Genomic DNA, 16,466 nt, shown 5'->3' on the forward strand with positions numbered 1-16,466 from the left:
ATTTATCTTTCTGTAAAATATTTGCCATGTGTTTTCTTTTTGCATAATTAGTGCTGTGGGTACTTGGCACCCCCTCCTGGCAAGAACACTTGCATATGCAAATGAAGTAAAAGCTTAATTAATGCTAATGAAGTAAGTCCTAAATAAATATATTTCTTCTGCTTTTTTTTTTTTTATCTGCAAAGTCTTCTGCTCTTTTGACTTACTGTATTTTAGATGAGTAACTTAAAATTACATATGGAAATGTCAAGGCTTTATTTCATCTTTCCTTTTAATGACTATGCTAATGAGGCAAATGGCAGTGAAACTGAGAGCAAAACGTCTGCTGGAATTTATTCTGAAAACTAGAAATAAACAAGAACACTTCAATGTGACATTAACCTCAGGTATGATACCTCATTTAAAATGCATGAGGGGTGCAATTACCAAACTTTGTAGTTCAGAGCACATTTGGAGGTCCTTCGTCCTGCTGAGGATGTTTCTCTGAAGGAAGGGAACTGTGGTTGAGCATTGCCCACCCAGCTGAGTCCACAGAAGAAATGGAGTTACCCAAGAGATTTAGTTAAACTCTCTTCCTACTAAGCTGCTGCTACACACTGGATCTTTCTCTTGGATTTGTCAAACTACCATTGTAAAATCTATATGGTTTTTGCCTTTTGATTTAAATTATTTGATTAAATCTGTTCTTCGAAGAAAAAAAATAGTATGAGTTGCTCTGAAGATATTCTACTGAAATATGAATTTCCAATATGAATTTTTGAGTGCTTACTCAACTTAAATATGGATTTAATGGAGGAGCATTTAATGCATGGTCTCTAGTTCCAAAAGTGATACTCAGTCTGAAAGCTTCCCATCTCACAAAAGGGGAATGGAGAATGCAGCCAGAAAACAAAGGCAGTTTGGCAAAACAGGAAAAAATACAGTTTTACTTATGAAGGCTGGATATATTCAATAAAATCTTTGTGAGCTCTAGGGACCACTACAACATTATAAATGGAACATTATAAATGGAACATTATAAATGGGGCAAGGCTAAGTTGAGCAAAGAAGTTTCTTCATCAATTTGCTTGGTGAAATACAGTGAATGTGTTCTAGTATCAAAAGCAGTTTAAAATTATGAGTATTAAGGGTTAGAAATTGCTGGCCCTTTGTGGGAATAGCCACTTGGCTGTATCCGAAAGAGGTGAAGAAATAATGAGAAAATCGTATGTTTTATAGGGGCATTATTCCTCTACCACTGTTTTTCATGTGAAACAGTAAAAACCCCAGCAGCTTTATAGTGAATAAATCAAGAGAGGAGATAAAAGATGTTTCCTTTTGCTGGTTCTTGTTCTGTTATCACTGATCTAGCATGCAGCTAATATTTGAGTCAGTATGAAAGCCCTGCACACTAGTAATGTGATTTTTTTAATCCAGAAGCAAATATATTGGAAATTTGATATATCACTGTGCTAAAACTCAAATTATTTTTTTCACATGGTTACTTGTGTGGGTGTGTGTATGTATATATATATATATATATATATGTATGTATGTATGTGTATTTCTTTACTTGCAGTCCCACAAAGACACAGAAACAAGTATAGACACACATGTTTGATAGGAGCAGTCCTAAGGACTTTTCCATGCAGCAGCCTGCAGGGAGCAATGAAAACAGCAATTTGCACCTCTCATCATGTTGTTCAACATGTCTGTGTGTAACAAAGCATGTCTGAATATTCACATTTCCGTCTGTTAGCTAATATTAACTGCAAGTCCAATGGCTCATAAAATAAGGCTGCTGTGCTTCTTGGGTGAAAAATGTGTGGCTTTCTGTAATGCAGAAACATGAAAATTATGTTTCAGAAGTCTAAATTTCTTTGGAAAGAGACACCCATAAAAACTGTGAAGCAGAGGTTGAAATTTGATGGAATCCTTAGCTAAAGTAAGAGTTGGAAAAGATTGGGTTTTATTATGGACTGTATTTCTATATAACTCCAAAATCCTGCCCAAAACCACTGTATGCTTACCTGTGTCCCTGGACGATATAATCATGTACTCACTTAATATTCAGTGTTTAAAAAAAAGATGCACCACAGGATGGGATGGAATATTTATCATATCCATCTTTTGGTAATGTAATGTAAACAAGTTTTATCTGGCAAATAGAAAGAAAGAGTAAAAAAAAAAACCAAGAAAGCAGCTATATTCTATGCTCCTTAACACCTTGGAAAAGGAAGATTCCAAAGAGGAAGGCATCCAAATGTCAAAACAGAAGACTTTGAAGGTTTCTAATGCCTTTCTGGTTCAGGTTATATGGCAGAGGTTCTAATCAATTTGAAACAGGACTTTTACTTGCCTTTTGTAAAGTGTTTGCAGAAGACATGTAAAAGACTTTGGAGTTTCTGTGATGGTACCAGTGGGTTCAGAGTTCTGCTAGGAACAGGTTGAAGTGGCAAACTCCACCGAACTCTTGCTCTGTGGCAGGGTTCTTCCACCTCTTCCATTTATAGGTTCTGTTTGCTGTATGTTACAATCTATTTTCTTATTCAGCACATAAAATCCATCAGAAATATAGACAGGTTTCTGTCAGTGGAAGTCATAGTGACTGTCCTCCTCTGCAAGGTTGAACAACTTTGGGTATGTTCAGTTCTTCTGGCGGTTTCTCTCTATTTTAGCCAAGTCCCTCTTGAAAAAGAGACATTCAATTCCATCATCACCAGCCCATAAATGTCCTTGCCTGTTTCTTTTTCCCTACAGTGGGGTTATGACTTCCCCACTGTGTTTGTGCTGAAAATCAGAGTTGATTAAACTTTGGCTGCACTGTGTTAAAGTGACTTATTCTTTCGTGCTGACTCAGCCTGGATCAGACAGTGAAATGCAAAGAACTGCTTGTGGATGTGTAGTTGTGGGGAATGTATCTCCACTGGCAGCTCCAAGGCCTGGAGAATAAGGATTAAAAAGTGTCATGGTTTGACCAGGAAGGAGTGGGAATTCTGGGAAGCTGTGGTCAAACCAATGAAGGTTTTGGGTTTGAGACTGGCGTCCGGTGTGGCCAGTGGGGTTTGGACACACCTCCGAGAATACACAGGGGTTAAAAGCAAGGCACTGCCCTGGCACTTCCTCTTTGGGACATCGTCGGGCGAAGAGGTCAGATCTCTTCCCCGCCCAGCCCGCTGCTGCTGGGCGGGGGAGGGGCGGCCATGCGGTAGGCCAGGGGCCTGGACAGAGGTGGGGGTTGAGGGGCTTTCAAGGATGGAAGGGTGGCGGAGCCCCAAGAGACATCGAGACATCGGGCGGCCAGCCCCCCCCCCCCCCCCCCACCCTCCGGGAGGGAGAGCGGCCGGCCGCAGCAGCAGCACGTGTGGGAGTATCATCTCGTCCCAGGACAGACAGAGACTGAAAACTTTTAACCCTTTCTTGCATGATTGGGGCCTTGCAAAAATGCTAATCCTCCTCGAAGCTGAATAAGAAGGGAGATGAGAGATGAGATGAGACAAGGACTTTGGCCCGAAGATTGTGGAGATGATTGGATGGGGAGAGATGATTTGGAGTGGCCTTTTGGCTGGACTTTTTCTTGTAGCCATGGACTCAGTTGTTCCTGTGACACAGACTGCATTTAGGGGGAGGCAGTGCCTCAAAACCAGGAGGGTTCATTCGTGAGGACCCCCCGGCCCCAGGGGGTTGGAAAAATATGGGGGGGACAGATGTCCCAAAAGCAGAGACTGTGCCTTTTTGGAGTGAGACAAGGCATCCTTGAAAGACAACCCTAAAAGCAGCTCTGGCCATGTCTCGGTGGTGAGAGCACTGGGCATGGAAGGAACATGTCACAAGCGGCAAAAGGACTTTTTTTCCCCGGGCGGTGCCGAAGTGACAAGGAAGCATCCGAGGTTTCAGTGTGTTTCCAGGAGAAGCCTATGGAACAAGAAGGACTCCTTTCCTCTTCATGAACTGCAGTTTGAGTATACTAAAGTGTCGTGCCGGGCTGGGCAGTTGGTGTTTTTGAGAGAATGTATTGGATTGGGAAAGTCAGGGAGTGGGGAGGAGGAAAAGTGGTTTTTGTAAGGTTTTCAATTTTTTTCTTTTCCTTATAGTCTTTCCCTATTTTTCCTGTAGTTTTAGGTAATAAAGTGTTCTTTATGTTTAAGTTGGAGCCTGTTTTGCTTATTCCTGGTCACATCTCACAGCAGACACCAGGGTGAGGCATTTTCATGGGGGGCACTGGCTCTGTGCCAGGCTCAAACCATGACAAAAAGTCAGGTGTTCTGTTGATATCTAAGAGAAAACAATGCATTGAATGTCTTCATTGTTTATGGTAGGTAACAGCACATTTATAGAAATAGAAGGGAAAAGTTTTGTGTGGAAGGAAAGCAAATAGTTCTTTTCAAGTGTTGTTTCCCAGATACTAAACTGTCCCAAGCAAATGTGCTGTTCTAAGAACTAGTCAATATTTCCTAATTCCTCCTTGTCTCATTCCTAATGAGATATTTTCAGACAAACTGTTTCTTGCATTGGATATGCTATGTGGAGTCTGTACAGGTGGATGCCATCCAGTAAAATTTTGGCCCATCATGAAGACAACAGGCAACTTGAACCCGGTGTGCAGTGGGGAGAGGAAGGCACATGTCCCGTACAGCAATAGCAGCTGAAAGCACAAACCTTTGTGTTCAACTCTGCTGGGGTTTCTCATGTAGAAAATGCTCAGAGGCAGCCTGGTCTATTGTATTTCATAAAAAGTTCTCAGGGGTTGCCCACCAACCTAAAAATAGCAGAAAATGTAAATATGACTTTACAGCTCAGGATTTTCGATTCTGTACCTTTTTACTTTTGTTCTTGCAGTTGTAATGATACTTTCTTACATTTTGTCAAAGAAAACAGAAGGTTCCTCCTCTGATACCAAGCCCTTACAATTTGCTTAGATATTTTTCTGTCTCCCAACATTGCTTTTTTTCTTTCTGGAGTAACGAGGTTGAAAATTTTTCAGTTTAGCTTGTTATGGATTGATCAGTCTGGGCATAATTGAATGCTTGATATCAGTGTAAGATGAGCCTGAAATAACCAGAGATCATTTTAAAAGATTTTATGGTAAGGACAGATTATGATTTTGTTATAAGCTCCATGCTGGCTCATTAGTCAGAAGCAATCAGTAAGTGTGAGGAAGGAGTGTGAATTCCTGAGCATGCACTGGTTTTGGATAAGTCTGTTCTTCACATCACTTAGACAAAGATCAAAGGGCTGAGCAGCCCAATCCTCAGTGACATTTTGCACAGTGCTGCAGCCAGCAGAACTGGCTGGATCAGGCAGCTCCATGGCAGGAAGCAGCAGATCCAGACCATCAGCTTGGGGGCAAGGCAGTCTTGCTGTGATCTGTGCAGCAGATTTATGAAGCAGCTTTCTGTGTAGGTTGTAGTTCAGATATTATATATGATTTTATTTATATAGCACATTACACTATGTTTGCTCTCCTGGGTAAGCTGTCATTGGATGAGGCAGGGTGTGAATTTAGTGAGCATCATGATCCAATATCATTGGAAAGGCAACATAATTAATGTGTGTTGAAACAAAAGAGGGCAACGCTTCCCTGCATTTATTGGAAATCAAGGACATAAACATCAGAGTTACCATGGAGTTGCTGATAGTCTGAGTTCATGGCCTGGTTTATGTCATGGCATTAGTAACTAATCTTACAGCTGCATTATGAGTGCATCCTTGCTATTGTTTACAGTAGATTTATAAACTATTTAAATAGCAATTAAATATAATAGCCTTGTAGATTGTTTGTGGTTGTTCAGAAACCATTGTGCTAACACATTACTGTGATGCAGTGGCATTAATCTAGGCAGAAGAAAAGTGGTGCTTCAGTATTCTGTTCTTTCTGCTGTGTCTGGCAGCTTGATTACTGCAAAAATAAAATTAACATATTGAAACTGACACCAGAAAAATGTAGTATATGACATTGGGGTGTCTGTGCTTTGAGGTCTCCATGTCTCCTAATGAACAGCTACTTCCCCTCTCCCTTAATTACAACATAATCTAAAGGTTTGAAAGCTTCCTCTGATAGAATTGTGCAGGTCAATCACAACCTTTAGAAAATTGGTACCTTTAAGAGTGAATATAGTTCTTATTGCTTACAATTATAGTAATAATTTTGTTATTATCTATTATTTCATTTCTGCCTCATTTGCAATGGTGATGATTTTTGGAACATGGCAGAAATTTGTCTACTGTCAGGCATTGCTCAGGTAGTTCATGGTGCCCAGTACCTGCATAATTTAGTGCTCTGTCGGGCAAGAGCTGGAGCAAGTCAGAGCTGAATGGCTCTGAAAACTTTGTACCAGTATAGATTGACTTGCAAAAGAAAAAAAAAATCTGCAGAGAAGAGATCAGAGCCATTATGCACTCCTGGAGACTTGCAAAGCAGCTGTATTGCAAACTAGATCAGAACTGTAGCTTGCAATCCTGTCTGTGAGAGCTCACAATCTAAATAGACCACAGATATATTGTAGGTGAAAGGAATAGGAAACAAAGCTGCTTTGCAATACAATCCTATAAAACTTCCCTTGAAATTGTCATCCTGTAACATGTGTGAACTGTATAGAAAATTTGTAAGATGTGAGAAAAAAATAAAAGGCTTTTGGAAGAGGTCTGCGTAATTGTAACTTGCTAAGTCACTAAAGAGTATTCTAACCTCCTAAAATTCATTCCTATGAAAGCTTTATAAGCCACTTTTCTGTGGTTTTTATTATCTAAAATATAATAATTCTCTTTGGATTTAGAGATGGCTGCTGTAAGGAAGACATTAGCAGAATAATCAGTCCCAGCAGTGAAATGCATGATGAGTGTTTGGGGTGTTTGCCACCCTGCATTTCACTTGCCTCTCAATGAGTGAGTGTTCTATTCATTACCACAAAGTTTCTTCCACATCTGATTCCTGTGGACAAGAAAGGCAGACACGAGCCCTTGATTTTGCTCCTTTTCCAACAAAGTGCCTCCTACAAATGTGGTTTATCCATGTGATTTTGTACACGTTGTGTGTTCAGTTCACCTGTGTGGAGCAGTAAATCAGGTCCTGATTTGGAAATACTCCAGAGCCTTGTCACAGGAAGGCTGGCGGTGTACCTGCTGTCCTGACCCTGGGCACTTTGAGTGCCAGCAGAGTTAGGAGTTTCCAGCTGTAGATAAAAATGGGCCAAATGACATCTCACCCCCAGGTCAGCACAGAGCACAGGAAAAGCCACCTCATTCCTGCTCCCAAACAGAGCCCTGAAGGATTTCTGTGGCTTTCTCCACCATGTGCCCTGTGACTCTTGGGCCCCAGAGGAGGCCAGGAGGTTTGGATTGCCATCATAGAACTTCTAGCTTAGTATAGCAAACAACTGTTCCTGTCTAACACTGTGTGCCCAGTCCTTCTGGATATTTTCTTCCCCAAATGAGAATTTATCTTTTCTGTGAAAGGCAAAAAAAAAAAAAAAAAGAAGAAGAAAAAATACTCAGAACACATAATCTTAACTACACCTTGATTTTCAGCAGGAATCTGCTTCAAGTAAATAAGATTTTGGCAAGGAAAAAGGGCAGGAAGGGGTGCTCATCTTCTGTAACAGTGGGTATAATAATGGTCTGACAATCTGTTTAAGTCTGTGAGTCCTAAGAGTATTGTAAGTGAAATCACAGATGACAAGAAAATGTTTGCTCAGTTTGGACTGGAGAGAGCAGATTTTACATTGTGACTAAAAATAACATAATCAGTGGCTCTCAGAAAAAAAATTGTCTGTCAGAACTTTAGAGGATGCTGAATGGTGGTAGAGAAAATGCCAAGGCAGGTATTCATTTGAAAGCTATTGCATTGACAGATCTTATGGGTGATTTGCAGTAGTTTTTAAATTGGTGAAAACTAATTGTAAATTTCTGAAGTGGAGCTATTTCTATAATTTTTCAGATCTGTGAACCAGAAGGTAGAAACAAATACTTTAAATCCTTGAATGAAAACCAAACTTGCTACCTTAACAGCAGCTGTTGAAAACTGGCAACCAAATTGTCTCGATGTGGATGCAGGGCTTTGATTTTAATTTCTTCCTGCAATCCAAAGTTAGTTCTAATATTACTTACGAGTCAAAGGAACTTTCAAGTCAATGGATATCTGCATTTTTCCATAATTATGGTGAAAGCAACAGTAGGAATTGAAACCAAATTTTTAGAATAAAAATGGGTTTTAAATAATTTTAAAATTAATTATTTCATTTAATATGCCACTTATTCATTTCTTCTATGCAAGACCATTTTTGTGCTGGACTTTCCAAATGTTTTAGAACAAAAAGGCATCTACTCTTCGGATATATACAATATATATGTGTGCATACATGTTATCATGCAGTATAAATTTAGCACTGCCCCTGAAATTGGAGAAGTTGTGGTCTAATCTCTGAAGAGAAAAGTACAATATTTGCAGGGCAACTAAGAAAATATTCTTTATTTGACTTTGTTCTGCTCCTGAATAGCTGATATTGTTTTTATTAATGGTTGTTAGTGAAAAAAGCACAGCTCATGTTGAAATCTTAGTGAATGATCTTGTTGCAGACAGGTCAAAATGTTAGAAAAGTCTTATAAAATATGGATTAGGCCCTGCTACTTCAGCTAAGCTAACAATAGCTTACAAATTCCCATAAGAAAACACCTTGAAAATGAGAATTCATTAACACAACAATATATTCCTAGGGTGAAGAACAAGTACACCTGTATAAACAATATGATCTGTCCCATAAGAATCAGTAGAAAAAGGATGTAAACTAACTAAAAATAGAAAAGTTTGAAAAATTTGCAAAATACCATGTACCGACCAATGAGCTAAGTGTAAATGTATTGTCAACTAATAAGATATAACACAGTGATAATAATGCTAATCTAAACAGTGATAATAATGCTAATCTAGCTTCTAACAATTCTATGAAATATAACATATACAATAAATATTGAGCTTTTCTGCATGAAGAAAATATAGTTTTAGCTAACTTATGACAACATGGTCCGACTGGGGGGGCAGCTTGATTTGGCCCTGACTAATGTACGGCAAGACAGGAGACGGAACAAATGGTCACAGGCAAGCCCAGATGGAAAAGCATCTTGAAGCTTTTGAAGAATTAATTATGCAGCTAATTGGCTGGCAGTGTCACAAGGAGGGGTGGGATTGTGCAGAATGCTGAGGAATCAGCAGGTTTGGCAGGGCCTATGCTGAGGTGGAGCCATCATGGTGTGCGTGCTGGGCCAGGTGGGCCTTGTGGGACATGAGGTGGCTGCCGCTGGTTTCTGCAGCAGAAATGTCCTCAGCCCTCTGCAGAGAGCCACCAGTGGAGCTCAGCCCTCTGTTCCATGGAGTGCTGGGCTCTGAGATGTGTGCTGCCCACAGAGATGTGTGTCCCTACTGAGGTGACACAGGAATGCAGCCAGAGCTGGGCTGCCTGAGGAGGCCATGGGGCAATGTCTGGCTGTCTCCTCAGAGGCCGTGGGGCAATGTCTGGCTGCCTCCTCAGAGGCCGTGGGGTAATGTCTGGCTGCCTCCTCAGAGGCCATGGGGCAATGTCTGTCTGCCTCCTCAGAGGCCGTGGGGCGATGTCTTCAGCGCTGTCATTAGCAGGAGTTCTGTGGCTGAAGCATGTCCTGAATGCCTGGAGGTCTCCCTCTGGGCATAATCAGAAATTTCTTAGTCCTGTCATAGCTCATATTTTCAGTGTGAAAGGTAAGGAAGACTGTCGCGTTCTCTGGGGAATTAAATGAGTGTGCTGAAGTTGTTCCAGGTTGGAGTATTTATTTATCTATTATTGGTCCAAGATTCTGTGGAAGAATCTGATTATTTTCTTGTACCACAGGTAGGACTCTCACCTGTACAGAAAGTACTTGTTGCACAGATTTTTTTTCTAACCGAAAATTTATAGATACAGATTACTTTGTTTCCTTTCCAGCTGCATCTGCTCTGTAGCTTTAGAGTTAGGTTGGCACTTTCCTTGAAAAAGGTGTTCATCCTGATGAATCCATGTAATGGCAAACAATACCTGTACCCGCACTCCACAATTTCTTTCCTTCCAGCCTGTTCTGGTCCTCAACCAGCCCCTGGGGGAAGAACCTTCTTCTAATACCCAACCTAAACCTCCCCTGGCACAAGTTCAGGCTGTTCCTTGGGTCCCGTCACTGCGCAGAGCAGTTCAATGTCTGCCCCTTCTCTTCCCTCACAAGGAAGCTGTAGCTGCAGTGAGGTCTTCTCTCAGTGTTCTCTTCTCCAGGCTGAACAGAGCAGCTTTGCTTTTCCTCCACCTAAAAAACGTGGTCTTTAGAGTGACCTGCTCTGGGTAAGCTGATGCTGCTTCCCAGCTGGAGCAGAGCAGGTCACTGAAATGCTGCCCTGCAATCCCAGGAGGGATTCAGTGTGGATGGCCATGCTGGAGGCTTCAGTGGAGGACCAAAAGGGAAAAAGTGTAGTATTTTTTCTGTAATTTAGCAGCTTTTCTCTGCCTGTAGTGTTTGAAATGATTAAAGACACACAGGGGGCCTCTCCAGCTACTGGCACTAGGTTTGCTGTTCAGCTGGGGAGTGGATGTCTCTGTTTTCGCAGCTGTCTGCCATCTGTAGCTAACTTGGACTGGGTGCTCTGCTCCAGACCTCAGCCTGAAAGCAAATCCTGTAATTGTGAAACATGCTGCAAACAGTAAATAAATGTTTTGGAAAGAATTCATTTAGAAGAAGGTTTATGAAAAAATGGTTTAGAGGATGCCAGATGTGGAAGAATGTGATTTGTGCTGAGGATTAGTGCTGAGGTAGGATATTGGGGCAAGCAGGGTCTCAGATTCTTCACAGTCAGTGGAAATAAATGTGATCATTATCAATAATTAATATCTCACTAAGCCAAAACATTCTTGCAGGTGTTTTTCATTAATTGGAAAATAATACAATAATTAAAGAATTTCTGTGGGGTTTTTCTCCATTTGGTTTAAGACTTGATGTGCAAAATCTCTAAGAAATCACAAAGTCACATAATTTTGAAGGTAGTCGATTTTGACATCCCCATTTATAGCAGTATTAGCTGAGGGTCTCAGCTAAAACTTGCTTTAAATGTTTTAAGACTACTCATGAAAGATGGATAGAGGAGAAGAGGTTAAAAAAACATGTAAAAATAATTTCCACATACAGTAGCATATCCTGGTTCCACTTTGTGCCTTTTTCAATTTACTTTCTTATCATTATACCTGAAAGCACTGAAAGCTTTTTTGGGCACAAAGCTACTGATGTATTCTTGAGAATACCTGTCTGATACACAGTTAGCAACTCCTTTTTTAGCAGTTTGGGAAGATTCAGTAGTTGCAGTCAACATTTTAGTACTTGTGATGTAGTAAATAGACCCAAGTGTATACTAAGAAAAGCCTTTTACTATTACTTGCTCCCATATACCTGAGTGGAGAGAGATGAGCAAGGGAAATCTTGGTTTACGTGATGTTGCTCAAAACACAATATACAAGGTGATGAATTGTGTCCCCTTCCTGGAAACTTTTGGGCACATCTTCAGTTCTACTTCCTGAAATCAGGAAAGGCACATGTGTTTGCAAGACTGTGCTCCAAGGATTTGTTTGGTTTTGTTTGTTCTAATAAATTATTTTTATTCCAGGGTCATTATTTGTTATCTGCCTTGCAGTGTTGGAAAATTTCAGTCTCTCTTATAAGAAAAGTTTTTGTCTGAGTTCTCTCTCAGCCACTTTCTTTCTCTTTCACTCAATTTCGAAAACCAAATTTTGGCTCATAAGTTCAACTTCCAGGTATTCTTGAACTGTAAGTAATCAGCAGGAGTAGCTCCCTTTTAAAAAATAAAAACTTTCATCTAGTCTCTGTGCTTTTGAAAAAAAAAATTAGAAGTAAATTTTAGTGTAACATAAAGCAGAATTGTAAGGAGGTTTTATCAGAAGGCATTGGTGATTTTTAAATTGAGCAAGAAAGAGAAAAATACATGAAGCAAAGAAAAGAATCTCAGGTGTTGTGCAGGGAGGGAAGGGCTTGTCATTTAAGGGCTTCCCTTCCTCTGGGGCTGGATTTTTTTTTTTTTTTTGCATGTTTCAGCTGAGGCATAGTTCCATTTCTTCTCTTAGTTTGTGAGCTCTTGATAATTCTCATAAATTAGTCAGTGTTTTTCTCCTTATGCCACTTCACATTTGACACCACCTTTAGCTACTGGCTGTTGTTCTATCTGCAAGTACAAGGTGAAAGCACCAGGATCTACTCACAATCTTGAAAATAGGATTAATTTTAAGGGGTGATCTATTAAAATTTCGGTATTTTAGAGCTATGTGTAAGGTAGATTTGTATCATATAAGTATTATACTGGGAAGAATAATTCACAGTGAGTCTGTCTTTTGGAAATGCCTTTCTTGGCTGCAGACTGATGGGAGATTGGGCTCTGTGGGTGCACAAAGTCCTTGTCCTTAATTGAATCCACTGCCTGCATTCACTGAGAGAGAAGGGAGAGCCTCTCAGGCCATGACTAAGCAGCCTTCACAGTAATGTTACCATTTCTGTTGCACCTCTGCTGCCTGTTATGCTGCAGAAATCAACATTTTAACTCCCAAGTCCTTATTTCCAAGTGGTGAATGGGTTAAATAGTTACAGATGAGCCCTTCGGCATGGTCAGGGGTGGAGGGGAATGCAGGCAGCCCTTTCTGCAGGGGTCAGGCTCTGTCACTGTAGGAAGGGTGCAAATCTGTCCGTGCAAACAGCAGCCCAGGGGCTTCCTCTGGAAAATGGCACCTCCTGAAATACAACAAATATTCAAAATTACAGGTGAGATTAAATGCCTAATCATAATGGTGAATCTTCCTAAGATGATTTACAGGCAGGGGAAATAGATCTTTAGGAATGCTGCAGGCTGTGAGTACAGAGCCACACTTGCCAGAGCTCCAACCCCTCATCCATGTGCACTGCTGTGCAGTTTAGTTGTGTTGAGGAGCATGAATGGTTGTATTTCATAAATGTTCTGCAAAGGAACATGAATTCTTCCTTCTTAATGTTAAATTCAGTAATCAGTGAGCTCCAGTCTTGCTAGGGACAGAGCTGCTGTCTGACCTTGAAGCATTTCAAGAACTTTAAAATGTTCAAGTATGTACATGCAAGAAAAATTGGGGGTTTGGAGCAGCTTTCAAAGTTGAAGCAGTTTCAAAGTTGTTTCAGGAGTGATGAGGAAAGAGGGGTAACTTTGGATGATAGAGTAGACTAAGACTGTGAGGATGTTCAGAGGGTGGCTGACAACTGGTTTAGGAGACAAAGCTGTTTTATGAAATGAATGAGGAATAAAGATGATACAGCCACAATCAGTGGCACAACAGTGACCATCCTTCAGAGATATTTACTTAACTGGGATCTGTCAAATGGAATTAGCAGTGCCTGATAAGTAGTAATAACAGGATTAAAAGCCTTCTCGGGGTTAAAAACCTTCTCAGGGTTCAGTCATAAAACAAGTAATTCTTAATCCTGTGCTTTGTCACTGATCATTTGAAATGAAAGTTTTCACTGCAGAGACAAGACAGTGTGGGTATCTTCACTATTTAGAACACTAACAGCCTGAAAAGGGGGGGGAGAGAAGCAAAAATCACACTCCTGATATTCAAAAATCAATTAGATTTTTTTAAATTAAAGAAGATTAAATAAAATAGAATTATTTGACCAAGTAAGCTTTTTTGGTAACCTCTTGAAAGCTGCTGTTTCAATAAGAAGGGGTTGTCAGCTCTCAGTAAGAAGTTGCTTCATAGGAAGCAATAGTTATTAGGATGGTTCACTGCTTAGTCTACCTGTAATGGAGTATGTTAGCAATAGTTTTAGTTGACATAAATAAAAAATATTTTGCAAAATTATTTTATAAACAGTTAAACATGTCTTGGGTTTGTTTGTATTAATTTCTTTTATGTTAGAAATAAAAGTGCATTTTTAGTGTGGAAATACACATTACAGGAAGTTCTTGTTGATGTTATTTTAAAAATCATCCAGCATTTGATACAGCGTTCTCTCGTGGTTCTTTTGCTGTTGATGTTGAGTGATACATCAGCTTCCCAGAAATGAAATTCTTTGTACTAATATAAAGCTCAGTATATTTTGGATTATTCAAACTGGTTCATCTATTGTTGCTTCAGATTTGAACTCACTGCTAAGCTTTGATATCTGGCCATAAAGGACTTACTTCCAAGTCACCCTCTGTTCCCAGTATTGGTTAAAATCATTGCATTGCTCATTGAATGTAAAAAAACCTCAGCTTTACAGCTTTCTGCAGCAGAAATCATGAAATGGCTACTGCTAAAAATCATTAGTTTGGAGACTCATAGGGAAACCTATTTCAGATGGTAATTTAGAAGCAAAGGGAACAGCAGTAATAGTGCTAATAAAACTTTGCTCTTTGGTTAGTATTTTCCCATAAGTCGTGTATTCTGGAAGTATGAGAGAATGATAAATGACCAGGCTTTTTAAATAGTCTTTGGTGGAAATATATTTAGTTCCTGTTCCGCTCCCTGAGACACTGTATATCATCAGCGTACAGTGCTGAAATGGTGTAACAAAAACTTCTGTGGCATTTGGCTTCTTCAGTCCTGTCACAGATGCCTTTTCTCAGTGTGAATTGAGGTGGTGCATAATCTTGCTGTTGCTTTGGTTTTGGTGTTAAGCTGTGCAAGTGCACACGTGGCCATTGTGATTTATTGCACTTTGTCAGGGAACCTGGAGCTCAGCCTCACAAAATGGGTGAACTTGATACCCTTTGCAACAAAGTGAGCAGGGAAAGAGCAGACAAGGCTAATGAGTGGCAGTGAAGAAGGAAAAAGGATGATGAGAAGCCCAGAGTTGAAAAATAAAGAGCATTTATGTAGTACACTTGAGGTAAAGCATTGGTGTGTCAGTCAGAAGTCATCAACAAGCTGAGAAAAGCAGGCTGCTATTTGTTTTTGCTTTTCTAATGTGTTCTCACACCCTGATATAAAGCTGTAACTTATATTTATGATGTATGTACTGTGCTGTATGTCATTCCAGAAGTGTGTTTCATTTCACAGTTAAAAAAACAGATGAAAATTTCTTTATTTATTCATTCAGCTGTTATAAAACTTGTCTCCTGTATGATATTTAAGAATGCAATAATATTTTTTTAACATGAATAGGAATATTTCAACTGGAAAGACAATTTCAAAGGAAGCATTTGCTTGCCTTAAGTATTAAAAGTTTGTTTGGTTTGTCCAATTTTATAATAAAATGGAATATGAAGACAATGTTGGTGCAAACTCATGCTGAATTATTCTGTAGACTGTTCTGAGCCTGAGGAAATTATGTATTCATTGCTGAACATTCATTTCTATCTACCAAAATGTTGGTTTTCTCTCCATCTCTCTTACCTCATCCAGATTTATATATTTGAAAATAACATCTACTATCAGCCTGATGTAAAGAGCAGCTCATTGCGCCTGACATCCTCAGGAAAAGAAGGAATTATTTTTAATGGAATTACAGACTGGCTATATGAAGGTAAGCTGGACAAATATATCTGCTTACAAAAACAGATGCAAGGTCCTTGCACAGACCCAACAGCACAAATCTTTTCATTCCAGAAAATGCTGAGGGTGGGTTTGTTCCTTTCCCTTCTCATTTTCCTGCAAGATTGCCTTTGTATCTGCTCATTCTTTGTATTGGCTGCTGGTTGCATCTGAGAAAGAAGAATTCATTTCAAACTAGAATGTAGCACATGCACTCTTGGTAGCATGTAAAAGTGAGCAGGGAAAGGACTCAGTTGGCTGCTTTTAGGGACAGCAGTGATGATCCATTTACAGTTAAAACATCCCCACAGAAAAGGGCACCCAGATTCGAGGGGGGGATAGCTCAGTCTGTCTTCTGCAGTCACAGAATGTTTCTCTCTGTACCCAAAATGCTTTTAACATAATGATAAATTTAAGAGGAAAAAAATTTAAAAAAGGGAGAAAATTATCTAGCTTGGTATAACAGCTTAAAATTATTACACATTTCATCTACACTATTCTATAGATAAATAGCTTGGTGTTAATTTACCTGAGGTATGAAATTTCTCATGTGAAGAGGTTTTTTTAGTAATGGTGTTAATGCCATGCAGCCCAGAACTTCACCTTAAAAATGGTCTATCCACACCTCTTGGCATTGCAGTAGTTGTGGGCAAACAGCTCACCATGGGTTTTTTTTTCAAATCTCTGCCCAAGTGAACTCTGAAGTTAAAATGGTAATCTGCATCCCTCAGTCTGTAAAGTGATCAGATAGGTAATCACTTCCAAGGTTTCCATTAGTGCTTTGAAATATTTTAATGTGGCAGCATTTTTCAAAAAAAGAACATTTTTTAAAAGGAATATAATTTTATGTGCACTTAATAATCTTAAAATCTTACATGACAGCATGCAGGTTGAAGAATTTAAGCAGATATAACTCATCAGTCTTGATGTAATATATCAAGTTTTTGCTAAAAC

The 16,466-nt window shown here is 39.7% G+C and overlaps 1 protein-coding gene across 3 annotated transcripts in view; it reads left to right on the plus strand.

Moving 5' to 3' along the window:
- The window catches only part of DPP10 (dipeptidyl peptidase like 10), a 433,982-nt gene that overhangs the window by 377,393 nt on the left and 40,123 nt on the right, over positions 1-16,466 (plus strand). For all 3 annotated transcript variants that reach the window (XM_064717808.1, XM_064717810.1, XM_064717807.1), the window contains exon 8: positions 15,384-15,504. In XM_064717808.1, coding sequence (XP_064573878.1) covers positions 15,384-15,504 — 121 coding nt within the window. The remainder of the gene's footprint in view (positions 1-15,383; positions 15,505-16,466) is intronic.

Source organism: Zonotrichia leucophrys, chromosome 7, assembly GCF_028769735.1.
Source record: "Zonotrichia leucophrys gambelii isolate GWCS_2022_RI chromosome 7, RI_Zleu_2.0, whole genome shotgun sequence".
Lineage (NCBI taxonomy): Eukaryota > Metazoa > Chordata > Aves > Passeriformes > Passerellidae > Zonotrichia > Zonotrichia leucophrys.